Source organism: Dasypus novemcinctus, chromosome 1 (assembly GCF_030445035.2).
Source record: "Dasypus novemcinctus isolate mDasNov1 chromosome 1, mDasNov1.1.hap2, whole genome shotgun sequence".
In the NCBI taxonomy this organism is placed as follows: Eukaryota; Metazoa; Chordata; class Mammalia; order Cingulata; family Dasypodidae; genus Dasypus; species Dasypus novemcinctus.
Window position 1 is genome coordinate 184,943,237 of NC_080673.1, and position 22,715 is coordinate 184,965,951.

General features: G+C 38.3%; 1 protein-coding gene across 9 annotated transcripts in view; it reads left to right on the plus strand.

Moving 5' to 3' along the window:
* The window catches only part of PPARGC1A (PPARG coactivator 1 alpha), a 653,301-nt gene extending 631,731 nt beyond the window's left edge, over positions 1-21,570 (plus strand). For all 9 annotated transcript variants that reach the window (XM_071217160.1, XM_071217159.1, XM_058300334.2 and 6 more), the window contains 6 exons: positions 1,775-2,690; positions 3,249-3,353; positions 3,492-3,612; positions 13,141-13,262; positions 13,607-13,758; positions 17,652-21,570. In XM_071217160.1, coding sequence (XP_071073261.1) covers positions 1,775-2,690; positions 3,249-3,353; positions 3,492-3,612; positions 13,141-13,262; positions 13,607-13,758; positions 17,652-17,755 — 1,520 coding nt within the window. In that variant the 3' untranslated portion in view covers positions 17,756-21,570. The remainder of the gene's footprint in view (positions 1-1,774; positions 2,691-3,248; positions 3,354-3,491; positions 3,613-13,140; positions 13,263-13,606; positions 13,759-17,651) is intronic.
* Positions 21,571-22,715: the final 1,145 nt, after the last annotated feature.

The window sequence follows — 22,715 nt, forward strand, 5'->3', positions numbered from 1 at the left end:
GCAAAAGGTAAAAGAAGCAAGAAAAAAGGAAAAGGAAAATAAAGGAAAAAGATTCACCATATGGGAATTCCTTAGATAGAGTAGAAAACATTCTCATCAACAAAAGAGAGACTGGAAGGTGAGAATGACAAAGGTATTTTATTCAGTAATGTCCCCTCTCCTTTATCTACAGGCAAGGAGCTGGTTAGGTAAAGGAGAGTGGCTGTTAATAAACGGTTCTTTTGAGAGACTCGAGTGGCATAGAGAGCAGAATCCCTTTCTCTTTGTACATTTCTGAACTTTTCTCATACGAAATTCCAAAGTCAGACCACTTTGCTGTTCCTTTTCTTCTCTCAATTAGGGTGAATTAGTTATGAATAATAAAAAATTGCCAAATATTAGCATAAAATGTTTCATTTAAAGGAAAATATTAATTTCTTTCATTTCTTTATTTTAAAGTAGGAGAGTGAGGCAATGACTTCCTGCTCATATCAAAATTTCATGTGGCTTTCTGTGACCTACTTGGTTTTTATACTTTTTTTTTCCCCCAGCAAGGTAGGATTTTTCTGCCTTTCCTTGAAATGTGCACTTGCCTTAAGTCTAACCCCAGGCTTGTTAGCGGACTTGAAGTTCTTTTTGCTGAATAGCGTTCACCCATCCTCCTAAATAGAAAGTGTATTGTAAACTAAAATGTTCCCTTGTAAGCATAAAGTCATTTGAACTCCAGCCTGCCCTTTTTCAAAATTTCTTGAACTCTGGAGCCATTGCACAATTATTCTTCCTCTGCATAAAGAGATGAGTAGGACTTACTCAGGGGCGCAACTCTCCAGAGGTGACTGTACTTCACAGACTCTCCCACAGTGGCTTCTGGTGGAATTTTCTGCCCTTCTTCACACACCCCATCCTTCTTTATTATTTATTTGTCTAATTAGTGACTTGCTGCTGAAGCCTGGGTTCATTTCAGTTCCTCAGCCTCAGAACCCTGTTTGATGTTGGGCTCTAAATGGTCCATGGGCACTGCAATATTTAGTGTTACTGTTCACTGAGGTTTCTGTAGCAGAACCATATTTTAGACAGAATGTATTAGTTATGCTTACAAGAATGTATTATACCTACATTAGCCATGGTTTACTGAGCTAATGAACTGTGGAGACAAAGAATCATTGCCATCAAGTTGTAGAGTTACTCTCATTCCCCGTCATATTTTATGAACTTCCTTTGAAGTGGCTCATTTTATTCCCACTCTCCCACCCTCTCGCACATTTGCTGCTACCCCAACTTTATTTTTTAAAAATCACCTAATTCCTTGCCTCCAAGGGTAGAGTTCCTTGATTGGGCAATTGCATCCTTCTCAACATTACTTTCAGATAAAGGCAACCAAGGCTCTTCTATGATTTCCCCTGAGTCCAACAATGTTAATTTCCCATAAAACAGCCTATATAATGCCCTTGAAAATGTGCGCTTTTCTGGTGCCTGATGCCGTGGAAGCTGGTGGTGAGATAGTCATGTTTTCTGGGAAGCAAGTTGGGCCAGCAGTGGTGTTTGAAGCACGAAATATCATGGCTCTCCTTGCTACCTGGCATTTTAAATCCCTCTTTTTGTGGTGACAGAGACTTGGGGGAAGAAAGTCACTCTTTCAGGTCCTATAATGAATTTAATTTCCTTCATCACTCAGTTTTAACCCTTGTCTGAAATCTTGGAAAAGTTAGGAAATGTATCCTGGCATTTAAGAACAATCTCTCTGTCTCTTCTCTCTTTCTCTCTCTCTCTTTCTCTCTTTTTCTTTTTGCCTTAGGCCTAACTCCACCCACAACTCCTCCTCACAAAGCCAACCAAGATAACCCTTTTAGGGCTTCTCCAAAGCTGAAGTCCTCTTGCAAGACTGTGGTACCACCACCATCAAAGAAGCCCCGGTACAGTGAGCCTTCTGGTACCCACGGAAATAACTCCACCAAGAAAGGGCCAGAGCAATCTGAGTTGTATGCACAACTCAGCAAGACCTCAGGACTCATCAGTGGACATGAGGAAAGGAAGACTAAGCGGCCCACTCTGCGGCTGTTTGGTGACCATGACTATTGTCAGTCAATTAATTCCAAAACAGAGATACTCATTAATATATCACAGGAGCTCCAAGACTCTAGACAACTAGAATATAAAGATGCCTCCTCCGATTGTCAGGGGCAGATTTGTTCTTCCACAGATTCAGACCAGTGCTACCTGAGAGAGACTTCGGAGGCAAGCAAGCAGGTCTCTCCTTGCAGCACCAGGAAACAGCTCCAAGACCAGGAAATTCGAGCCGAGCTGAACAAGCACTTTGGTCATCCCAGCCAAGCTGTTTTTGACGACGAAGCAGACAAGACCAGTGAACTGAGGGACAGTGATTTCAGTAATGAACAGTTCTCCAAACTACCTATGTTTATAAATTCAGGACTAGCCATGGATGGCCTGTTTGATGACAGCGAAGATGAAGGTGATAAACTGAGTTACCCTTGGGATGGCACGCAGTCCTATTCATTGTTCGATGTGTCGCCTTCTTGCTCTTCTTTTAACTCTCCATGTAGAGATTCCGTGTCGCCACCCAAATCCTTATTTTCTCAGAGACCCCAAAGGATGCGCTCTCGTTCAAGGTCCTTTTCTCGACACAGGTCATGTTCCCGATCATCGTATTCCAGGTCAAGATCAAGGTCTCCAGGCAGTAGATCCTCTTCAAGGTAAACCTTGTCAAAAACCCACCCAAAGTATAAATGAGTCTTTCCCAGGAAGACAAGTTCCCAGGAAGCATTCAAAATCCATAGCCAGCCCAACCCTTGCCATCACATTCCATGTGTGGCTAGAAATTACGAGATTGTTGTTACACATTCGTTTCTCCCCATCTTCCCTAAAATCTGTCAGCCTTGAGCACAGTGCCTTGAGCCAGTCAGATCAGAGAGAGCAATTTGTAAGAAACTTGCTCATCTAACTTTTTCCATTACCTGGAGAGCTGCCCTGTGCCAGGATAGTTGAGATCCATGCAAGATAAAGCTGACAGTGTACCAGACCCGGTGCTCAGTGTTAACATCAATAAGAGACGCCTAGAGAGAACACATCACTCCCCGACCTCTAAGCTGACTAGATGATCACAAACTGTCACTGGGAAATCTCACTGGTAGCTAGGAAGAAAAAAGCCCGTTTATGTGATAACGGTGCTCCAGAGGATGTTCAGTAGTGCCGATAAACTTGGGTTAAGTGGCAGTTGCAAATGCCTTTTTGTTTTTCTCCCTTCTCCCCAGATCTTGCTACTACTATGAGGCTAGCCACTGCAGGCACCGCATGCACCGAAATTCACCCTTGTGTGCGAGATCAGGCTCCAGGTCACCCTATAGCCGTAGACCCAGGTAAGGTTGCCTTTCATTTTCCTCCCTCTTTCAGGTAGCAGCTGTTAGCTACTACTTTGCCCAACCCCCTCAAATTATTTTTCATTTTGCTCATGCAAATTGAGGCGGTGGACTTAATGACAACGTTGTGTTTCCCAGGTATGACAGCTACGAGGAATATCAGCACGAAAGACTGAAGAGGGAAGAATACCGCAAGGAGTATGAGAAGCGGGAGTCTGAGAGGGCCAAGCAAAGGGAGAGGCAGAGGCAGAAGGCGATTGTAAGGAGCCTGGCCCTCACTTTCCCTTTAAAGGAGGGTTTCCTTTTCTTCCATTTCTTTGTCAATTAGAAACTTGTTAGAAGAAGCCACCATCAGCCTTTTCACTTTAGAAAGTGGGTGACTCCTTGAACCTTTTTAACACAGCTTTTTGAACACTAAATATGAAGCCAGGCTACTCAGTTCCTATTTTCATGTTGAAGTTCGTTGCTGTTTTCAGCTTTTTGTTTTCAAAAATGGAGGGGGTGAGGCTGTATTTGGTGTGATAAGGATGCCATCTGGCCAGAGGATGAATTTTTCTTCTTACCCCATCGCGTCTTTCTCTGTGTAGGAAATGAGAAAGTGTTGCCATGTGGTTCCTCTTTTTAGTGGTCATGGGGATTGGATTATCCATGAAGAGACTGTTCCAGCTAGGTTCAAGGGAGGCTGCATGGGAAGATTTGCTAAGGAAATCTTCGTTTCTTACTTGTGCTGGGTCAACATCTAATTGGATAGTTGGCGTCTCCATTTCTTAGGAACTACTTTTCCAGAGCATATCCTGTGTTTCGGCACTATTTACTCCAGGTTGTTACAATCACTGCACATACAGACAGACCGACTCCTTTTGGGTAAAGATCTGGGTTATTCTAAACTTGTGCGTACTCTCAGCAGGTTGGTACTCTTTTTCAGCAGCTGTTTACTAATGTGTAAACTTTACCTCAGCTCCCTACCACTGTTTATCAAGCTAGACCCTGGATGGCAAAATATGAGGCACTCCAATTGTCAGCATCCAGAACATGCCCATGGCAGACATTCCTAATCGATCATGGAACTCTTTCCCACTGAGCCCCTGCAGAGCCTGAGGGTCATTCTCGATATTTTGCTCCAGGGAGCCACAGCTAATCAATCAGAAATGGCAGGGCTTTTGTTCACTGCAGCTGCTGCTATCTATGCTAGCTGCTAAGAGCCAGTTCAGTGAAGATCAGCTTTTGCATATAAGCTACCAAATTTTAAGGAAATGATTTTTATTTGTCAAGGTTCGATTAATATGGTACCTTTAAGAAAACCCCACCACTAACACATCAACAAATTCTGGCCAAACCCGTATAAAAGAGCTGAGGAGTGGAGTCAAATCAAGCATCAGCCAACAGGTACCAGCTGGAGGAAAAAGGTTAAATGAGAGATGTGTTCGCAGGAACTCAAAGAGAAAGAAGTGAGAAATAATTGAATGCTTAGACTAAAGGTCTATGGTAGTTGCTGCCATTTAACTTTGAATCTAACTCAGACTGAATCAAAGGCTTTGTGCAAATTACAACACTTTTCCTCATTTTTCTCAACTTTCAAATGAGCTGTGATATTAAGATCTGCCAGGGTATCATTAGTTAACACTTAAGAAGACTAATGAAAATTTAAAATTCAATTTTTCTAATATTGCTGCATTTAATTAATGGCCTATTCAATAATTATAATAAGTCACATTTATATAGTGCCATGTAGTTTACAAAGTCTTTTTATATGGCACATTTCAGTTAACCTTTACAAAAGAGAATCATGGTGAGCAAGCATGTAGGAAAACTGAAGTATTTACAAATTCATATTTTTACAAAATACTTTATGACTTTTCCCAACAATATGGCATTAAAGAGAGAGATTAATAATGTCATCATGTATTTGCTCATTTGAGCAAAATGCAATGCAGCTATAATGAAAACCAGCTTATTCTTTTAATCAGAAATATGTAGATAAATGATATCTGCTATTTTATACCTTCCAAAGATAATTTACTTTCAGATACTGAAGTAGGGTAAAGAAATGGAGGGAGGGGTCTTATCATTAGATGACTCTTTCCAAATAGATCAAAAAGAATAGTGTGATTAGTCTATGTTCCATAGGTGATGGCTGATCCAAAAATACTCTTAGTGTGCTAGTCCCAGGTTGGAAACAAATATCACCCCGCCTTCCCTTTGTGTGACAATTGCTGACCGGTTCCTTAATTATTTGACTAAGACAGTCTTTATCAAGTCCCTTTAAAGGAGGGCTTAAAGTAGTACAAATGTCCCCTTGGCTTATATTAAATCATTATAAATTAATTAAACATTTGTGAGAATCTTGGCTTGGAGAATTTTTAGTGTTTGTTTTTGAAATGCAGTTAAAGAAACTAGGACATAGAGATTGTTTACTAACTTCTAGTTTTTGGACTTACTGTTGAACCAATTCCACTTGGGCAATTACATGCTTTTTCTCTTTAGCATAAGTAAAAACTCATGATTCCTTATCTGCTTGGGATATAATATTATAAGATGCTACTGCATCTAGGAGGCTTCAAGTCTACTGACAGATAAAGTTATACAAACAGGCATTAAAATGTGACAAGTGCTATAGCAGAGGGTTTACTAAGGCCATATGGTGGCATATGAATGAACACCCTTTCTGAAAATGAGAGAAGGCAACCTAGGGTGCTGGGTTAGATCGATCTGAATCCTAAAGGGAAGGAGGGATAAGGTTTTCTAAACTTGCACTATCCAAAACAGTACCCATTAGTCACATTTCTGAATTAAGATGCACTATAAGTATGATAGACACATTGAGTTTCAAAGACTTGGTACAAAAAAGCGTAAAATATCTTAATATTTTCATATTAATAAGCTGAAAAATAATTTGGAATATATTGAGTAAAATAAAAATATATTATTAAATTTAATTTTGCTTGTTTCTTTTTAATTTTTTTAAATGTGGCTCTTAGAAAATTTAAAATTATATATGCTACATTATATTTGTATTAGACATTGCTGTTCCAGAGGCTGTAGCTTATACTAAGTCTCTGAAAAAGAGTAAGAGACTTTAGGAATCTTCTAGTCATTTAACTAGAACACTGTGGCATAGGAACATCAAGAAATAAGTTTGAAGAGCTCAGTAGAAGCTATTCCTGAAGGGTGCTATATAAGTCACACTAAAAATTTTGAAATCTCTCTTGAAGGCATGGTGGAACTATTGAATGAGTTCATCCATAGGAAGATTTTATGATTGATTTCCTTCCTCAAAATGGTCTGCTTTCCTGTGCCATAATGCATTTGCAGAATTTATTTCTGTGGACACGAGCACTGGAATATATGCAATGACTTTTGACTTGTTTGACTAAATTAGCTTGAGAAGCTATTCATGAAACAGCTAAGGGATCTAGGCCAGTCCACTTAAGTTGGCAGGTAGGGGAATTACATGCAGATCTTTGAAACACCCCTCAAAGTACTGAATAAGTATCAAATTACATTTGGAATGTCTTGGGTAAAGTGCTGGATTATCCATTAGTTAGAGTAATCATGTACTTAATGTAGCAACAAAGCAGTACAGAGCAGCATCCATAAAGAAATGGAAAAGAAATCTTAAAAGTACTTAATGATTGCTCTTTTTAAAAAGCAAAGTAGGCAGCAGACTTGGCCCAGTGGTTAGGGCGTCCATCTACCATATGGGAGGTCCGCGGTTCAAACCCCGGGCCTCCTTGACCCGTGTGGAGCTGGCCCATGCGCAGTGCTGATGCACGCAAGGAGTGCCGTGCCACGCAGGGGTGTCCCCTGCGTAGGGGAGCCCCACACGCAAGGAGTGCGCCCCGTAAGGAGAGCCACCCAGCACAAAAGAAAGAGCAGTCTGCCCAGGAATGGCGTCGCACACAGGGAGAGCTGACACAACAAGATGACACAACAAAAAGAGACACAGATTCCCATACCGCTGACAACAACAGAAGCGGAGAAAGAACTTGCAGCAAGTAGACATAGAGAACAGACAATGGGGGTTGGGGGGAAGGGAGAGAAATAAATAAATAAATCTTTAAAAAAAGTTAAAAAAAATAAACTCCAAACTAGACAAAGAAGCTAAGCAAGTGACTAAACCCATCAAGATAAAATGATGACCAGACAGCAACAAAAAACTACAAACCAAACCAATAATCAGGAAAACATGCCGCAATCCAATGAACAAACTAAAAAAAAAAAAGCAAAGTAATCTTTACCACCTTTGGTTTGTGGTTTGCGTTGCTTCTTTTGAGGTTCATAAGAAGATGATGGATATGGGGGGGTCTGTAAACTTTTCAGTGCTTATGCTTCTAAAAAGTCTTAATCCAGCACCACTTGAGTGCACCAAGTCAGAGAGTTAAGAGAACACTAATACTCAATTATTACTACCACAGAATCATATATCGTGATTGACTATTGCCATTGTTTCATCTGCCACTTTCCTCCAATTCTCATCTAAACTCTCAAAATCCAATTCACACTCTGCCTTTCTCAGTCTCATAAGCTTGAAGTAATTCAGGTTATATTGGGACTCCACAGGCCAGAGTTTAGTATTTAATGTCTAAACTGTCACTACTCTAATGTCTTGTGGAGTTCTAAGTCCAACTCCATTTGCAATCTGTACAGTTTCCTGGCAGAAAATGGGATAATGGGATGTTAATTTAAAGGGCAAATCTAGACATTATGATATGGTTCGGTGCTTAAAACTAAAACCAGTGTTTGGGCAATGCCTGCCATTTCATTTCTCTTCTCTGTTGGTCAGTAATCTGTAGCCCAGGAGCCAGGAACAGTGCATCATCATGAATATTATAAGCTTCTTTCCAAATGGAAAAATATAAATCATGTCATTTCTCAGTTACTTTTTTTTGCATAAAATAAAATAATTTTCTAATCAAGTCTTTTTCAAGAGATATTTCTTGTGGTTGAATAAATATATGTTATGAGTTTAAGCTCCCCATTTCAGATTTTTCAAGTTTAACAAAAGTAGTTACTTGCAGTCTATAGTTTTCCTGTTTTCTGATTTATCAGTGTGTTTACTTGCATATTAGCTCTTAAATCAATTAAGCTGGATTTGTTCCCATATATCTAACCTTGGATGCCAAGCAGGAATAATCCTGGTACTACTTCGATGGGGGTACATTTGGAAAACTGAATTGCTATAGTTTTTGTTTTTCTCCTAAGACTGCTCCCCAACTAGTAGGCAATATTACAGAATCCCTACTGAATTATATGAGTATAAACAATATTAATGGCAAAAAAGAAAAATAATTTTTTACCATTTAGTCAGACTTTGGGCATTTCTTTCCGCCCATCCATGTCTTTTCATGACCATCCACCCTCCTGATTTTTCTTTTAGTTTCAGCATCTACCTACACCATTTATGCTAGACATGGCATGGATTTTATCCATTCACCTCAGTTAGAGTATTTGTAATTTCTTCAGAATTATTGAGGAAGTCAGATTAGAGCTGATCTGGAAATGAACACAAATCTCACCTTGCCAAAGTTAACATTCAGTTTTCTTAGCGTGGAAGGAGGAATTTGATATTATTTTGAACTGAATATGTAGACTAAGAGTACTGGGAACCAAAAGCTAATGTTTATCAGACTCTTCCCTATTCCCTAGTATTACAGGACACTTTAGTGAGGTAAGCCATTAAAAAAAGCACCAAGTACGGTACATGGCACATATTAAAGTTCCCTTTCCTTTCCTTCCTTTTCTTAGCCCAAACACTTTTATCAGAAGTAGCTTATTATTTGATGTGAAACAACAGTTAACTGGAGGGCCCTATACTCCTTTTGATAAAGATTTTGATAATGCAAAGTCAGTTAATTCAGTCATCTGTTTTCCTTTATTTATCCCGTGTTTAGATATAATGAAGTTTTACTATACCTATTAATGCAACATAAATCTTCAATTTTATTATCCATCCCATCAGCCAACTAGCATTTGTGAAAATTGAAGCTAAAAGATACTTGATAAATGTTCCATCCTCCCTGGTAGTGAAAACTGGTCTGAAAATCATTTTTCAAGCAGCGTTTTCTAAAGGTTTAGAGTTCCTTCAAGCCTTTAAGAAGTTGGAAATGTTATTAAGCATTTTGATTTCTTTTCCTTTCATGTCCTGTTTAGAAATTAATGTCTTGAAAAATTGGCTGCAAATGTTAAGGTTTTTTCAAGATATGAAATCTATTCATCTGTCTAATAAAACTGCAACACATTAAAAATAATCAGTTCTTGGCTAGACATTTTGGCCAAAATCTTGGAAAGATTTTTGTCTTTGCTTTTTTAGACCTTCAGATACCTTTTATTTTCATTTTAGCACTAGGAAAACTAAGAATCCTAATAATTTGCCCAAATGAGAATTTCAGCACCTATTCAAGTTCTGATTTTTGTAAGGGAACAGAGGCATGGTTCCATTCCCATGCTTCATGAGGTAATTGAAGTGATTCTCCCACTGAATCATGTCTTCTTTTTTACTGAAGAATGTATCAGTATCCATTATCAAAGTTCCTCTGGTTTACCCTCCTTGTGGGATCACTGTTGCACACAACTTTATATAACACAGCAATTCAGAGATTGTCCCAATATGGCTGCATCTGGGGATACATATGGTTGATTTTAGCTCTAACTTCAAATTTCCTTGAATAGATTGGCTGTGTGTATTCCCATAATGGTAGTTGAGCAAATTCTTTGTGATGTTTCAATTTCTTTTCCTCTCTTCCACATTTCCCCCTCCTTTTCCTCTATACAGTAGTAATCTTCCTAAAAAGCCTTATTAAAAAAATCCATAATACCCATGCAGGCAGGCACCAGGAAGTGTAGCTAACAGTCTCATCACATTTGACTCTTTGGCTAGAGCTGGATGTGTAAATAGAATGGGATGCAGTGTTACGAGTCCCTTGCTAAAGCATGCAGCACAGTTTCAGGATGAGCCTTGCCAGCCACTTATATTTATTGACCTCCTTGATGTGCAGGGTGCTCTGGAGCAAGCCAATTACAGCCTTCAATTGAGACATACAATCTACATGGAAGCACATCAGGCAACCTGCTCTGTTTGCTGTACTTCATCTGGTCAGTTACTTAGGCCCAGTTAACTGTTGTCACAGGAATTGTGTTTTACCAACTGCTTCAGCAGAGTTCTACCTCTACTCTCCAGAGCTGATATTTAGAAATGGGAGCCATGCAAACATGCAGCTACTCCATATTTCTTACCCTTAAGCCTGTAAAAATGAATCATGGAAATCCTTGTTAATTTACTCAGCTGAGTTATACCCCCAACCTGGCTTTCATTTTCTATTGCCAAGGCATAAAGGCTGCACTTGGGCATCTTTGATGTAATGATGACTATAGGGTGAGTGTTAAAAATCAGTTAATTTAAATTGATTGAATTTCCAGCAATTATTTACTGAGACTTATGTTTCAGGTACTGGGCAAAATACTCAGTGACTAGGAAAGATATGAGTTCTGCTTTCATAAAGCTTTCATTGTAGCAGGGAGACAGACACCAAATAAGGAATAAACATATTATTTAATTACAATTATACATAGAACTACAAAGGAGCAATAGGGTATTCTGTAAGAGCAGCTAATAGGAAGCTTGACCTCATCCCAACTCTAGGGAAGGAAATGGTTGTTGAATCTAAACAAAGTGGTGTGTGTGTTGGGGGGGATGGAGTAGGAAGGTAAGAAGGATATTGTTATATCGGGGACAGCTGTACAAAGCCTTGGGGAAGGAAAGAGTACAATGCACATAAGAGACTGATAAAAGCTCAGTAAAAAATAGAATGTGGGAGGTAAAACCAGTGAAGAAGAAAGGGCCTGAATGGGCAGGGCCTCCCTCATAAGCCCTCTTAATGATTTAGGTCTTTAGTTAAAAGTGATGGAAAGCCATTAAAATGCTTTGGAAAGTAACTGGAATGATCAGATTCCTGTTTTCTTAGGAAAGACTATCCTGACAGTAGTAAAAGAATGCATTGGAGTAAACACAGACACAGAGATCAGAGATGCTGACACCTTGGTTTAGAGAGATGGAATAAAGGAGCTAGTCAAGAGTAAGTTTTAGGAGGTAAAATCGGCAGGACATAATGAATGACTGGATATGTGAAGGTGGCCAGAAGGGAAGGGTTAAGAGTGGCATTAAGGTTTCTGTACTGAATAACTGGCTAGATAATGCTAACTTCACTAACATAAGAATTTTGGAGAGAGAGAGAGAAGCAGACGAGTTTGGTTTGGGCCATCTTTGCTCGTTTAAGGTGCCTAAGGGATGTCCAGCTTGAGAGGTCATGTAGATAGTGGGCTATCTGAGCCTGAGGCTCAGAGGAACTGTCCTGATGAAAATAGAAATATGACTGTTGCATATGGGTAAAGGAAGGCATGCCATTAATGATCAACTCCCCTAGGAAGATTAAATTATATAGTCTTTGTAGTGCTCAGTTCCATTCCACAAGAATTCATTGAGTGCTCACTCTTTGTAGGTCCTTTCTTAAATACCGGGCAGTCTATAAATATCATAGGATATCTCTTTGCCTTAAGACTAAAAATCACTTTTTACATCATCCATGATAGGATACTCTTTAATGAGAAAACTATTAGGGAAGCTAAATCTGTACCTGAGTACTGAGTTCCCTGTTTTTGCTTCAATCTAACTTAAATCTCTGCCAGTTTAACTTCATTTCATTCTTATCTGTCCTTGCTAGATATATAGACTAGCTGTAAGCCTCTTCTTTATATGAACTTTTTGTGTTCTTAAAGACCTTTTTCTCTATTTTGAGAGCCATGATCACCTTTGTCCTGGTCTTCTTGGAACAACAGATAGAGAAGTGATTCTTACACTAAGAATGCATTTGTGTTTTAAAAAATTAAATCCATCCTCAGGCTATAAAGTATTGTTACCATATTTCGTAGGTTATAAAATGCTGATGGCTTTTAGATTATGATCATATTGACACCTTTTGTAAAAATTAAGCCACGCCCCTCTAGTCTATTCTTAAAATAAGACAAATTCATTGACAAAGTGAAATTCATAGTTCCTCTTATTTAGTTCTTACTCATCTGAGATCTATGGCTGAAAATGGCCTACGTTCAAAAGCAGTATCTTTCACATCATTGTCTTAGAACCACCTGCCATCAGGATCACTAGGGTATCTTTGTTAAAAAATGCAGATTTTAGAACCCTGTTCTCCCAAATTGCCATTTGGTACAGCCGGGATAAGCCCTAATAATTTGTATTTTTAGCAAGCACCCCAGGTCATTTTTATTTCCTATCAGTATTTAAGAATCACTGTTTTGAGGCCTGTCAAAATCTGTGCATCTCATTATTAGAATTTTGAGTTATGAGAAATAAAACAGTTTTGCCAGCCAGGTCAGTTTCTTACCCATTTTGAAGACTAATAGTCAAGTCACAAATGTTCATTTATGTGAAAGTATTGCTTGGCTACTCAGTGATGATCAAGATCACATTGCATACATTTCCTTTTAATGTGTACAAGTTCATATGAGAAGAACAAGAGATGGATAGAAAAGGAGGAAGCGAGTGGAGGTGCAATAGGGTTTGTGCAAGAGAGAAAAGATTAATATTGATGACACTGAAAAGAAAATTTGGTTCAAGTATAGTCTTTCATCCAGTTTTAGTGTATGTTTTAGTCTAATTGGCACACTCTGTGGGTTCTTATTATGCATGATAGTTGGTGACTTCATGAATGTTTCTAGAGTTTCAACATTTTTTTCCCAATCACTGGCACAGCCTCTTCATACTTTTCCCTCCTAGGAAGAACGCCGTGTGATTTATGTTGGTAAAATCAGACCTGACACAACACGGACAGAACTGAGGGACCGTTTTGAAGTTTTTGGAGAAATTGAGGAGTGCACAGTAAATCTGCGGGATGATGGGTGAGAATCTTCAAGATTATTTCTTGTTTAGAAGCTGACGTATGTAAAAAATTATGGCCATAAGATTACGGGGATGGGAGTTGCCAGTGTAAGTGCTTTGACAGATGACACGTTGAGTTCAAAACCTTATTTATTTTCTTTCATTCCTACTTATTAATCTTTCTAGGTGAGATTTCCTGTCCCAGAAATAAGTATTTAGCTGCCTGACAGGACAATCATCCTGATAAATGGATGCAGTGGTGCAGATGTTGGCACCAGTGAAGTCTCCCAAAGTAGAAGGGGTTACAGTCATATATGGTAATGCTTCTTAATGGCTTTGAACTGCTCTCTTCTGTCCACTGCAGAGACAGCTATGGTTTCATCACCTACCGTTATACCTGCGATGCTTTTGCTGCTCTTGAAAATGGATACACTCTGCGCAGGTCGAATGAAACTGACTTCGAGCTGTACTTTTGTGGACGCAAGCAATTTTTCAAGTCTAACTATGCAGACCTAGGTATGGATTTTATTATACGTGGAATGAGGAATCCATTATGTAGATCTCAAAATGGGAGCAAATATAATCTGTAGGCACCTTGGGCTGGACCCTAACTTTACTTTACTAGCAGGACTATTTGAATACAGATTGTGTTTTTTAATGTTTGAGAAGCAAGGGCCTTAGGTTTCGGCTGCCAAGGGCAGAAGTAAACTCTTTGTACTGCCTGCCCAGGGGCTGGAATTCTGCATCGTGGTTGTGTGTTTGTGTGGTGTGTGTGTGGGGGGGTATATTGTGTGTATCTGCATGTGTTTATGTTTTGTGTGTGCCTGCATTGTGCATGTGTGTGCATGTATACCTGTGTGTAACTTGCTAATGCTTTCCCTGCCTACCCTGGATCCTTTTGTACAAACCATGGCATTGCCCTCATTGTTCTATGGAACAGAATATGCAGAAGTCTTGTTCTTTTTCCTTCATTATTTTACAATCTTTTAGAAAGGTTATTTTCTATGAATTACAATATGAGAGTAAAAGCACTCTTCATATGTTAAATCCTGCTGTACTTTCTTTCTTTAAAGCAAAAGAAAAAAAAAACAAAAACTTTCATTTTCTGAATGCTTGTTAAATGCTAGATTATGTACCAGGAGCTTTGTTACCAGGAGCTTTGTAAGTATTTTTTCACTTACTACTTGAACAATCCTAGGAGATTGACATTATTATATCATACCCATTTTACAGATAGGAAACTGAAATTTACCTATGTCTTCCTTTTTCCTGTTATAATAGTTGCACAGACTCAAGGGGTAAAATTTGGAAAATATAAAAAGAATTAAGAAGAAAAATAAAATCACCTATCAATCTATTACCCACAGATAGCCATTGTTACTAATTGAGTGATTTGTCTTCCAGTGTTTTGTCTTGGAATGTGCAGTTTCTTATAGTTTATATTATATGCATAATTCTAAAAATTCTTCTCATGTTTAATATTATATGAACACATTGCCCTCCTGAATTTCACAGGATTAAAAATTACTTATCAACATATTTCAATAGTTTCACTGTATTCTGTTGAGTGAATAGTTCCATTATATTTAATTATTCCATTATAACTAAACATTATTCAATTTAAAATTTTTATATTATAAATAATGCTACAATGAACAACTCAATTTCCTTTCCAAATTTAATTTTGTTCTTTCAACATGTCGTTTCTTATCAAATATGTACACTGTATGCCTTTAAAATTTTTGAGGACGGAATGAACGAAGGAAAGTGACAATCATCTTGTGAATATGACATAATTATTTTAAATAAATTTATAATCATCATCATAAAATTAATGTAGAAATCTATTACTTAGCCTTATAAGAAATCTTTTGTACTTGTTTTGGATTGGTGCAAAGAAAAAAATGAATTCCAAATATGGGGCTTTTTTCCCTCCCTTCCAATGAAGTGATGTCTTCTTAGAGTAATTGATATTGGTGGTGTACATTGTTCAGAGGGAATATGCTATAATTCACTTCACGAGCTAAATAGATAGTGTAAAGCGGGGGAGAGGCAGCTGACTCTTAGAGAGATAGAAGCCTAGGGATGAAAATATAAAAGGTGGCAAGTCATTTGTTCAGATGTTGGCTGATAAAAACCGTCAAGACAGATTGAAGTCTTGAGTTGATTTGACTTTTTCTCTTCTGTGATGAAGGCCAGGGTGTTTCTAGTCTCTCAAAACATCTAGAGTTTAAAATAAGCTACCTGCAGGGGCCTTTAGATCCCGATTCATCACTGGTAGAGGGAGGATTGGATGGTATTTCCAAATTGAACTGGAGCCTCCCTGAAATATTTCTAAGAAGAATGCTTCCCCTCTCATTATCTTCCTGTCTGGCCAGCAGCACCAGAAACTGTGCCATTGCCAAGCCAGCTCTCTATTTTCTGAAAAGTATGTTTGATGTGCATTGCATAAGCAAGGGTTTTTCTAATTTCCTCAAGCTCTACAATTGCATGAGGGGTAGTTTTATGAGCATAGGCACAGTATCGTTGAAAGAACCCTTACTTTGGCAGCCTCCAGACCTTGGACTTGAAACCTGAATCAGTGTCTGACCTTGGGCAAGCAATTAAGTTCCCTCTGCTCCGGTTCTTCATTTGTAAAATGAGGATAGACTTAATGTGCCTTATAATGTTGTTGTGAAGATTAAATAAATATTTGTGAAACTGTTAGCATAGTGTCTGGCATAAAATAGGTGTTCAATAAATAGTAGCTATACTTAAAATTAATAATGATGATAATGAGAGGGTAGGAATTTAAAGTTGTTTTTAAAATGGAAGAATTGATAGCATGGGCCAGATTTGCAATAGAACAAATTCTCAAGTACCTTGTACTTTTTCTCTGAAGAATTCAAGTCAAATTCTTCAGGGCATGGGCACTGAATATGGTCAAAATAGTTTGAAGCTAGGGGGAAAAAAAAGCAGCCTGGTGCTGGAGAGCTTGAGGGATTTCAACCTCTTCAGCAAAACAACTTGTGAGGTCAATGATTATGCTTCCAGAATAGCTAGTATTACACTCTTCTGCCACTTTGCACATTTTTATTTTGTAGGTTTTTTCTTGGTAAAACAAAAGACTATTCATATTTTAGTAGGATTGTTAGTTTCATCTGAAATATTTTGTTTTCCCTCCAAATAAGTGCTTTCAGAAGCATGGATATATTTGCAAGAGTTTTTCTATTAGATTCCAAAGCCACTTTTTCTCACTTGCAAAGCTAGAGGAAATATCTGACTTTTTCGTAGACAGCAATGGAGACAAATAGAAATAGTTAACAGAATTTCACCATACATTCAACATGGCTAAAACACATCTATTGTTGTTAAGGGCTATTCGAAATGACAGATGGAACTCTGTGCAAAAACTAATTTTGACTAGATTAAGGATGAAAGAAAAAGCATGGTTTGTTTGTCCCTGACTATTTTCCTTCTCCTAGCAATAAATAGCGAGGTTGTATTTGCCCTCTCTGGAAATGAAGACATTTCCTAGACTTTCTAATTCGGGGAGAGTTTGAACTACAATTGCTATGGTATCCCAAGGTATTGGAAAAGATGAACACATTGTAGGTCCCCCTCCCTCAAAGGGGAGCAGCAGGGTGGGTGAGGAGTGGGAGAAGTTACATTGATTCCCTCCCATTCACCTGATTTATATGCTCAATGAAATCAATTTCAATCATTAGAGAAATTAGCTCTCGCTTCTACTCTTACCTCTGCATCTTAGATGTTAAGGAGCCTTGAGCAATTAACTTAGCATATCTGGGGGAGGTGGGGGAGGTTATCTATCAAATGGAGATATTGAAGTATGCTCTGTCCCTCTCCCAAGGGTGTTTTAAGTCTGAAATTAGTCAATGGATGAATGTTTTGAAAGCTCACCACCCCCATCCCCAAATATTTTGGTACTGTGCCAGTCAAAGTTGGGCAATACTCTTTTAAAGTGTATTGGTAAAATAAGTTGGCACTGAATCAGATCCCTTGAATTGGAATGATTCATTGAGTTAACAGCCATCAGCAAAGGGTGCATCTAGAGAGGTGGGGGCGTATTTGGGACGTGGAGCTGCCCTGGATGGCGCCTCGGGGGTGATCACCGGACATCGTGGATCCTCACAGGGCCCACTGGATGGAATGGAGGAGAGTATGGGCCATGATGTGGACCATTGTCTATGAGGTGCAGAGGTGCCCAAAGATGTATTTACCAAATCCAATGGATGTGTCATGATGATGGGAACGAGTGTTGTTGGGGGGGGAGAGGGGGGGTGGGGGGGTGGGGTTGAATGGGACCTCACATATATATTTTTAATGTAATATTATTACAAAGTCAATAAAAAAAAAAAAAAAAAAAAAAAAAAAAAGGGTGCATCTAACCTTGTTTGGGTTTCTTTCAGATTCAAACTCAGATGACTTTGACCCTGCTTCCACCAAGAGCAAGTATGACTCTCTGGATTTCGATAGTTTACTGAAAGAAGCTCAGAGAAGCTTGCGCAGGTAACATGCACCCTGACTGAGGAAGACAGAGGGACGGTGAATACCTCACGGGACAGCGCGTCCTTCCCTACCAGACTATTATTGCAAGTCATACTTAGGAATTTCTCCTATTTATACACTCTGTACAAAAACAAAACACAACAAAACAACAACAATTTAACAAGAACAACAACAACAATGGTTTACATGAACACAACTGCTGAAGAGGCAAGAGACAGGATGGATATCCAGTAAGCACATGTTTATTCATGGGTGTCAGCCTTGCTTTCCCTGTAGTCTCTTGATGGAGTGGGTGTGTTGGGGGGGAGGGTGTGGATGCGTGTGGGTGTGGGTGTTTGTGCCTGGTTTGGGAAGTGTGTGTGTGGTGTGTACAGGTGGGGACTGGGGGCACCTAAAGAGCGTGTGCAAGGGCAAACCACTTCAAATGTCAGCAGTTCCACGGAGACACACTTAAACCTACAACTTCAAAACGTTCACATTCTATTCAAAAGAAAAAATATATATATCAATTGAAAAAGGAAAGAAAACCAACCAACCACAAACTACCCTAAAATGACAGCTGCTGATATTGAGCATCAGCCACCGTACTGTTTTTTTTCAGAAAGTGCAAAATCAACTGGAAGCAAGCTTTCTCTCGTATCCTAATGATTATATGACAATCCCGACGAAACCATAGGTTCCGTAGAACTAATGTCCTGTCTCTCCCTCTCTTTCTCTCTCTCTCTCTCTCTTTTTTTTTTTTTTTTTTTCCTTCTTATTTCTTCTTCCTTTTGTCATGGATTCTGGGCGGGAGAGGATACTGCGGGCACCACAATGCTAAACTTTCCTAACATTTCGAAGTTTCTGTAATCCATCCTTTATCCTGACACCCATGTAAATGTCCAAAACGTTGATCTTCCACTGCAAAATTCAAAAGCCTTGTCAATGGTCAAACGTGCAGCTTGTTCAGCAGTTCTTTCTGAGGAGCGGACACGGTGTTACATTACTAATGAGAGTTGGAGAGGACTCTCTTGGATGTGTTCGGATAGTGTAATTGCTACATTCTCTGATGTAGTTAAGTATTTACAGATGTTAAATGGAGTATTTTTATTTTGTGTACATACTATACAACAATGTTCTTTTTTGTTACAGCTATGCACTGTAAATGCAGCCTTCTTTTCAAAACTGCTGAATTTTTCTTAATCAAGAATATTCAAATGTAATTATGAGGTGAAGCAATTATTGTACACTAACATATTTAGAAGCTGAACTTACTGCTTATATATATTTGATTGTAAAAAAAAAAAAAAAAGACAGTGTGTGTGTCTGTTGAGTGCAACAACAAAATGATGCTTTCCGCACATCCATCCCTTCTTAGGTGAGCTTCGATCTAAGCATCTTGTCAAGAAATATCTTAGACCCTAAAGGTATTAACCACTTCTGCGATATTTTTCCACATTTTCTTGTTGCTTGTTTTTCTTTGAAGTTTTATACACTGGATTTGTTAGGGGAATGAAATTTTCTCATCTAAAATTTTTCTAGAAGATATCATGATTTTATGTAAAGTCTCTCAATGGGTAACCATTAAGAAATGTTTTTATTTTCTCTATCAACAGTAGTTTTGAAACTAGAGGTCGAAAATCTTTTTAAAATGCCGTTTCGTTTTAATTTTTGTGATTTTAATTTGATACAAAATGCTGAGGTAATAATTACAGTATGATTTTTACAATAATTAATGTGTGTCTGAAGACTATCTTTGAAGCCAGTATCTCTTTCCCTTGGCAGAGTATGATGATGGTATTTATCTGTATTTTTTACAGTTATGCATCCTGTATAAATACTGATATTTCATTCCTTTGTTTACTAAAGAGACATATTTATCAGTTGCAGATAGCCTATTTATTATAAATTATGAGATGATGAAAATAATAAAGCCAGTGGAAATTTTCTACCTAGGATGCATGGCAATTGTCAGGTTGGAGTTTAAGTGCTTCATTTGGGAAATTCAGCTTTTGCAGAAGCGGTGTTTCTACTTGCACTACTAGCATGGCCTCTGACGTGACCATGATGTTGTTCTTGATGACATTGCTTCTGCTAAATTCAATAAAAACTTCAGAAAAACCACCATTTTGAGCATCAGGATTTCATCTGAGTGTGGAGTCCCTGGAACAGAATTCAGTAAAGTTTGGAGTGTGTATTCAAGTTTCTAAATTGAGATTCGATTACTGTTTGGCAGACGTGACTTCTCTGGAAGATACGATACACCTACTACTCGATCGTTCTTTTCCTTTCTCTCGCCCAACACGATCTTATTAAAAGGATTTCACCCCCAGGCCAATGCAGCTAATTTTGATGGCTGCATTCATTTATCACCAGCATACTGTGTTCTGAGTGAATCCACTGTCTGTCCTGTCGGATGCTTGCTTGATTTTTTGGCTTCTTATTTCTAAGTAGATAGAAAGCAATAAAAATACTATAAAATAAAAGAACTTGTTCACAAGTTCTGCGTTACAACAGTAACACACCTTTAATCCGCCTAATTCTTGTTGTTCTGTAGGTTAAATGCAGGTATTTTAACTCTGTGTGAACGCCAAACTAAAGTTTACAGTCTTTCTTTCTGAATCTTGAGTATCTTCTGTTGTAGAATAATAATAAAAAAGACTATTAAGAGCAATAAATTATTTTTAAGAAATCAATATTTAGTACATCATATTATGTGTTCAAGGACCAGATGCATTATCTATTTTGCCTTTAAATTTTTGTGATCCAATTTTGAAGACATTCTCTTTTTTTGCCCTGGATTATTCATGTCAATAAAATACTTGGTTTCTTTCCTTCTTTATCAAAAGACAACACTTCAGATTTCATGTTCAGGATTAATTTATTCCCCCTCTGGCCTGACAAATGTTGTTATCATGAAGATAGTTTTTCCTCCATGGACTTGAAATCACATCTAAAATTAGTGTAAAGAAAGAATCACCAAACCATCCGAATAGAGCTTTTTGTATCTTTGCAGACACTGTGGGTAGCCCATCAAAATGTAAACTGTGTTCCTTTTCTTTTTATTATTTTTTTATTTTTTGGAAAAGAATATTTCAAATTAACACACGCACCCCATCATCACTGGAGGCAAATTTCAGCATAGATCTGTAGGACTTTTAGATGACCATGGGCCATTGCCTTCATGCTGTGGTAAGTACCACATCTACAATTTTGGTAACAGAACTGGTGCTTTAGAAATGGGAGTTTTTCAAAGAGACGTAGCAGAATAATTCTTCCAGTGCAACAAAATCAATTTTTGCTAAATGACTCCGAGAACAACAGTTGGGCTTCCAACGTTCCAAGCAGCAGAGAGGGATCTTTGCACTACTGGGGTATGATGGTTGGGTCAGTTGAAAAAAAAAGGAAACCTTTTCATGCCTTTAGATGTGAGCTGACAGTAGGTAATGATTATGTGTCCTTTTTTGATGGCTGTAACGAGAACTTCAATCACTGTAGTCTAAGACCTGATCTATAGATGACCTAGAATAGCCATGTAATATAATGTGATGATTCTAAATTTGTACCTATGTGGCAGACATTTTCAATAATGTGAACTGCTGATTTGATGGAGCTACTTTAAGATTTGTAGGTGAAAGTGTAATACTGTTGGTTGAACTATGCTGAACAGGGAAAGTGAGTGATTAGTTGAGCCCTTTGCTGGGCTTTTTTCCACCTGCCAATTCTACATGTATTGTTGTGGTTTTATTCATTGTATGAAAATTCCTGTGATTTTTTTTTAATGTGCAGTACACATCAGCCTCACTGAGCTAATAAAGGGAAACGAATGTTTCAAATCTACTTCTCTTTTTCTTATTTATTGTAACCAATCTCCTGACATATTTCTCAGATCTGTACACATTCTTCTCTTATTAGTCTTTTATTTCTTCTCTGGCTCTCCCTTCCCCTTCTCTCTGCTTTTCTGTGTTTGTGGATGGATTTCAGCTCAGAGGTAAGGTGCATCTTCTGTACTTTCCCTTTCCTTCCTTCAAATGGCAAAGGCAGACGCAATGATTTCTGTAGTGAAAGTTTGGAGGGGAAAGTGACATGGGACTTTACCAAATGGATTAGCTTGGTTTTTGTACTTAACCTGGAAAAGTATATATTTTTAAATACTAGCCGTTGTCCTAGTGAGAATGCTGCTAAATATTCAGCTTAGGAAGCAAGTCAACTCTAGATGGACTCTTTCTTGAAGACTTGTTATAGGATGTAGTCCTCTATCATGTGTAAATCATCAGGGTTGATCTGGGGTGGCCTGATGGCTACTGACAGGGTCTTGTTGTCAGGATGCCCATAGTGGCTGGTAGGTGACCATGGCCTTGACAACAGAATGCTTTATGGGTACCCTGCCCTCTGGCTTTAGATGGCCATCCCCACTCCCAACCATGAACAATGCAAGGTTCAGTATAACCACACCATTGGGGAAAGGTGGCTAAATATATCCACCTTCCCCAGCCTCCTAGAGGAAAAAAAACATGTTTGTAATTACTGGAAATGTAGTTATCAATAGTGCATTGAAATCTGCTAAATAACATGTGAAGCACTTCCTGTGGTTCTATTTCTATTCCATATCAGTGTAAAGTTTGCTAATTTCTTAATCAAAATTTAAAATAAAAACTTACCATTGTCACACCCACATATTGCATTCATCTATCACTGAGAATACTAAGCACTGGTGAGATTCAGTAGATAAACCTCAGGTTGTGACTCGTCTTCACTGATGCTTACATTGTATAGGACATTTTTAATCTTTTGGCTGAAACCAGTGAGAACATTACAAGAATGCAAATTTTCCTTTTAAAGGGTTAACTCTTTATACTTATAAACTCTTGGAAAGCATAGAAAAAATTAAGGATTTTAAGAAGCAGCGGCATTGGCCCCTACTTGGTATTGGGACATCCTGATTAGAGATAAAAGATTCATTTCATGTTGTCCTCAAAACATTA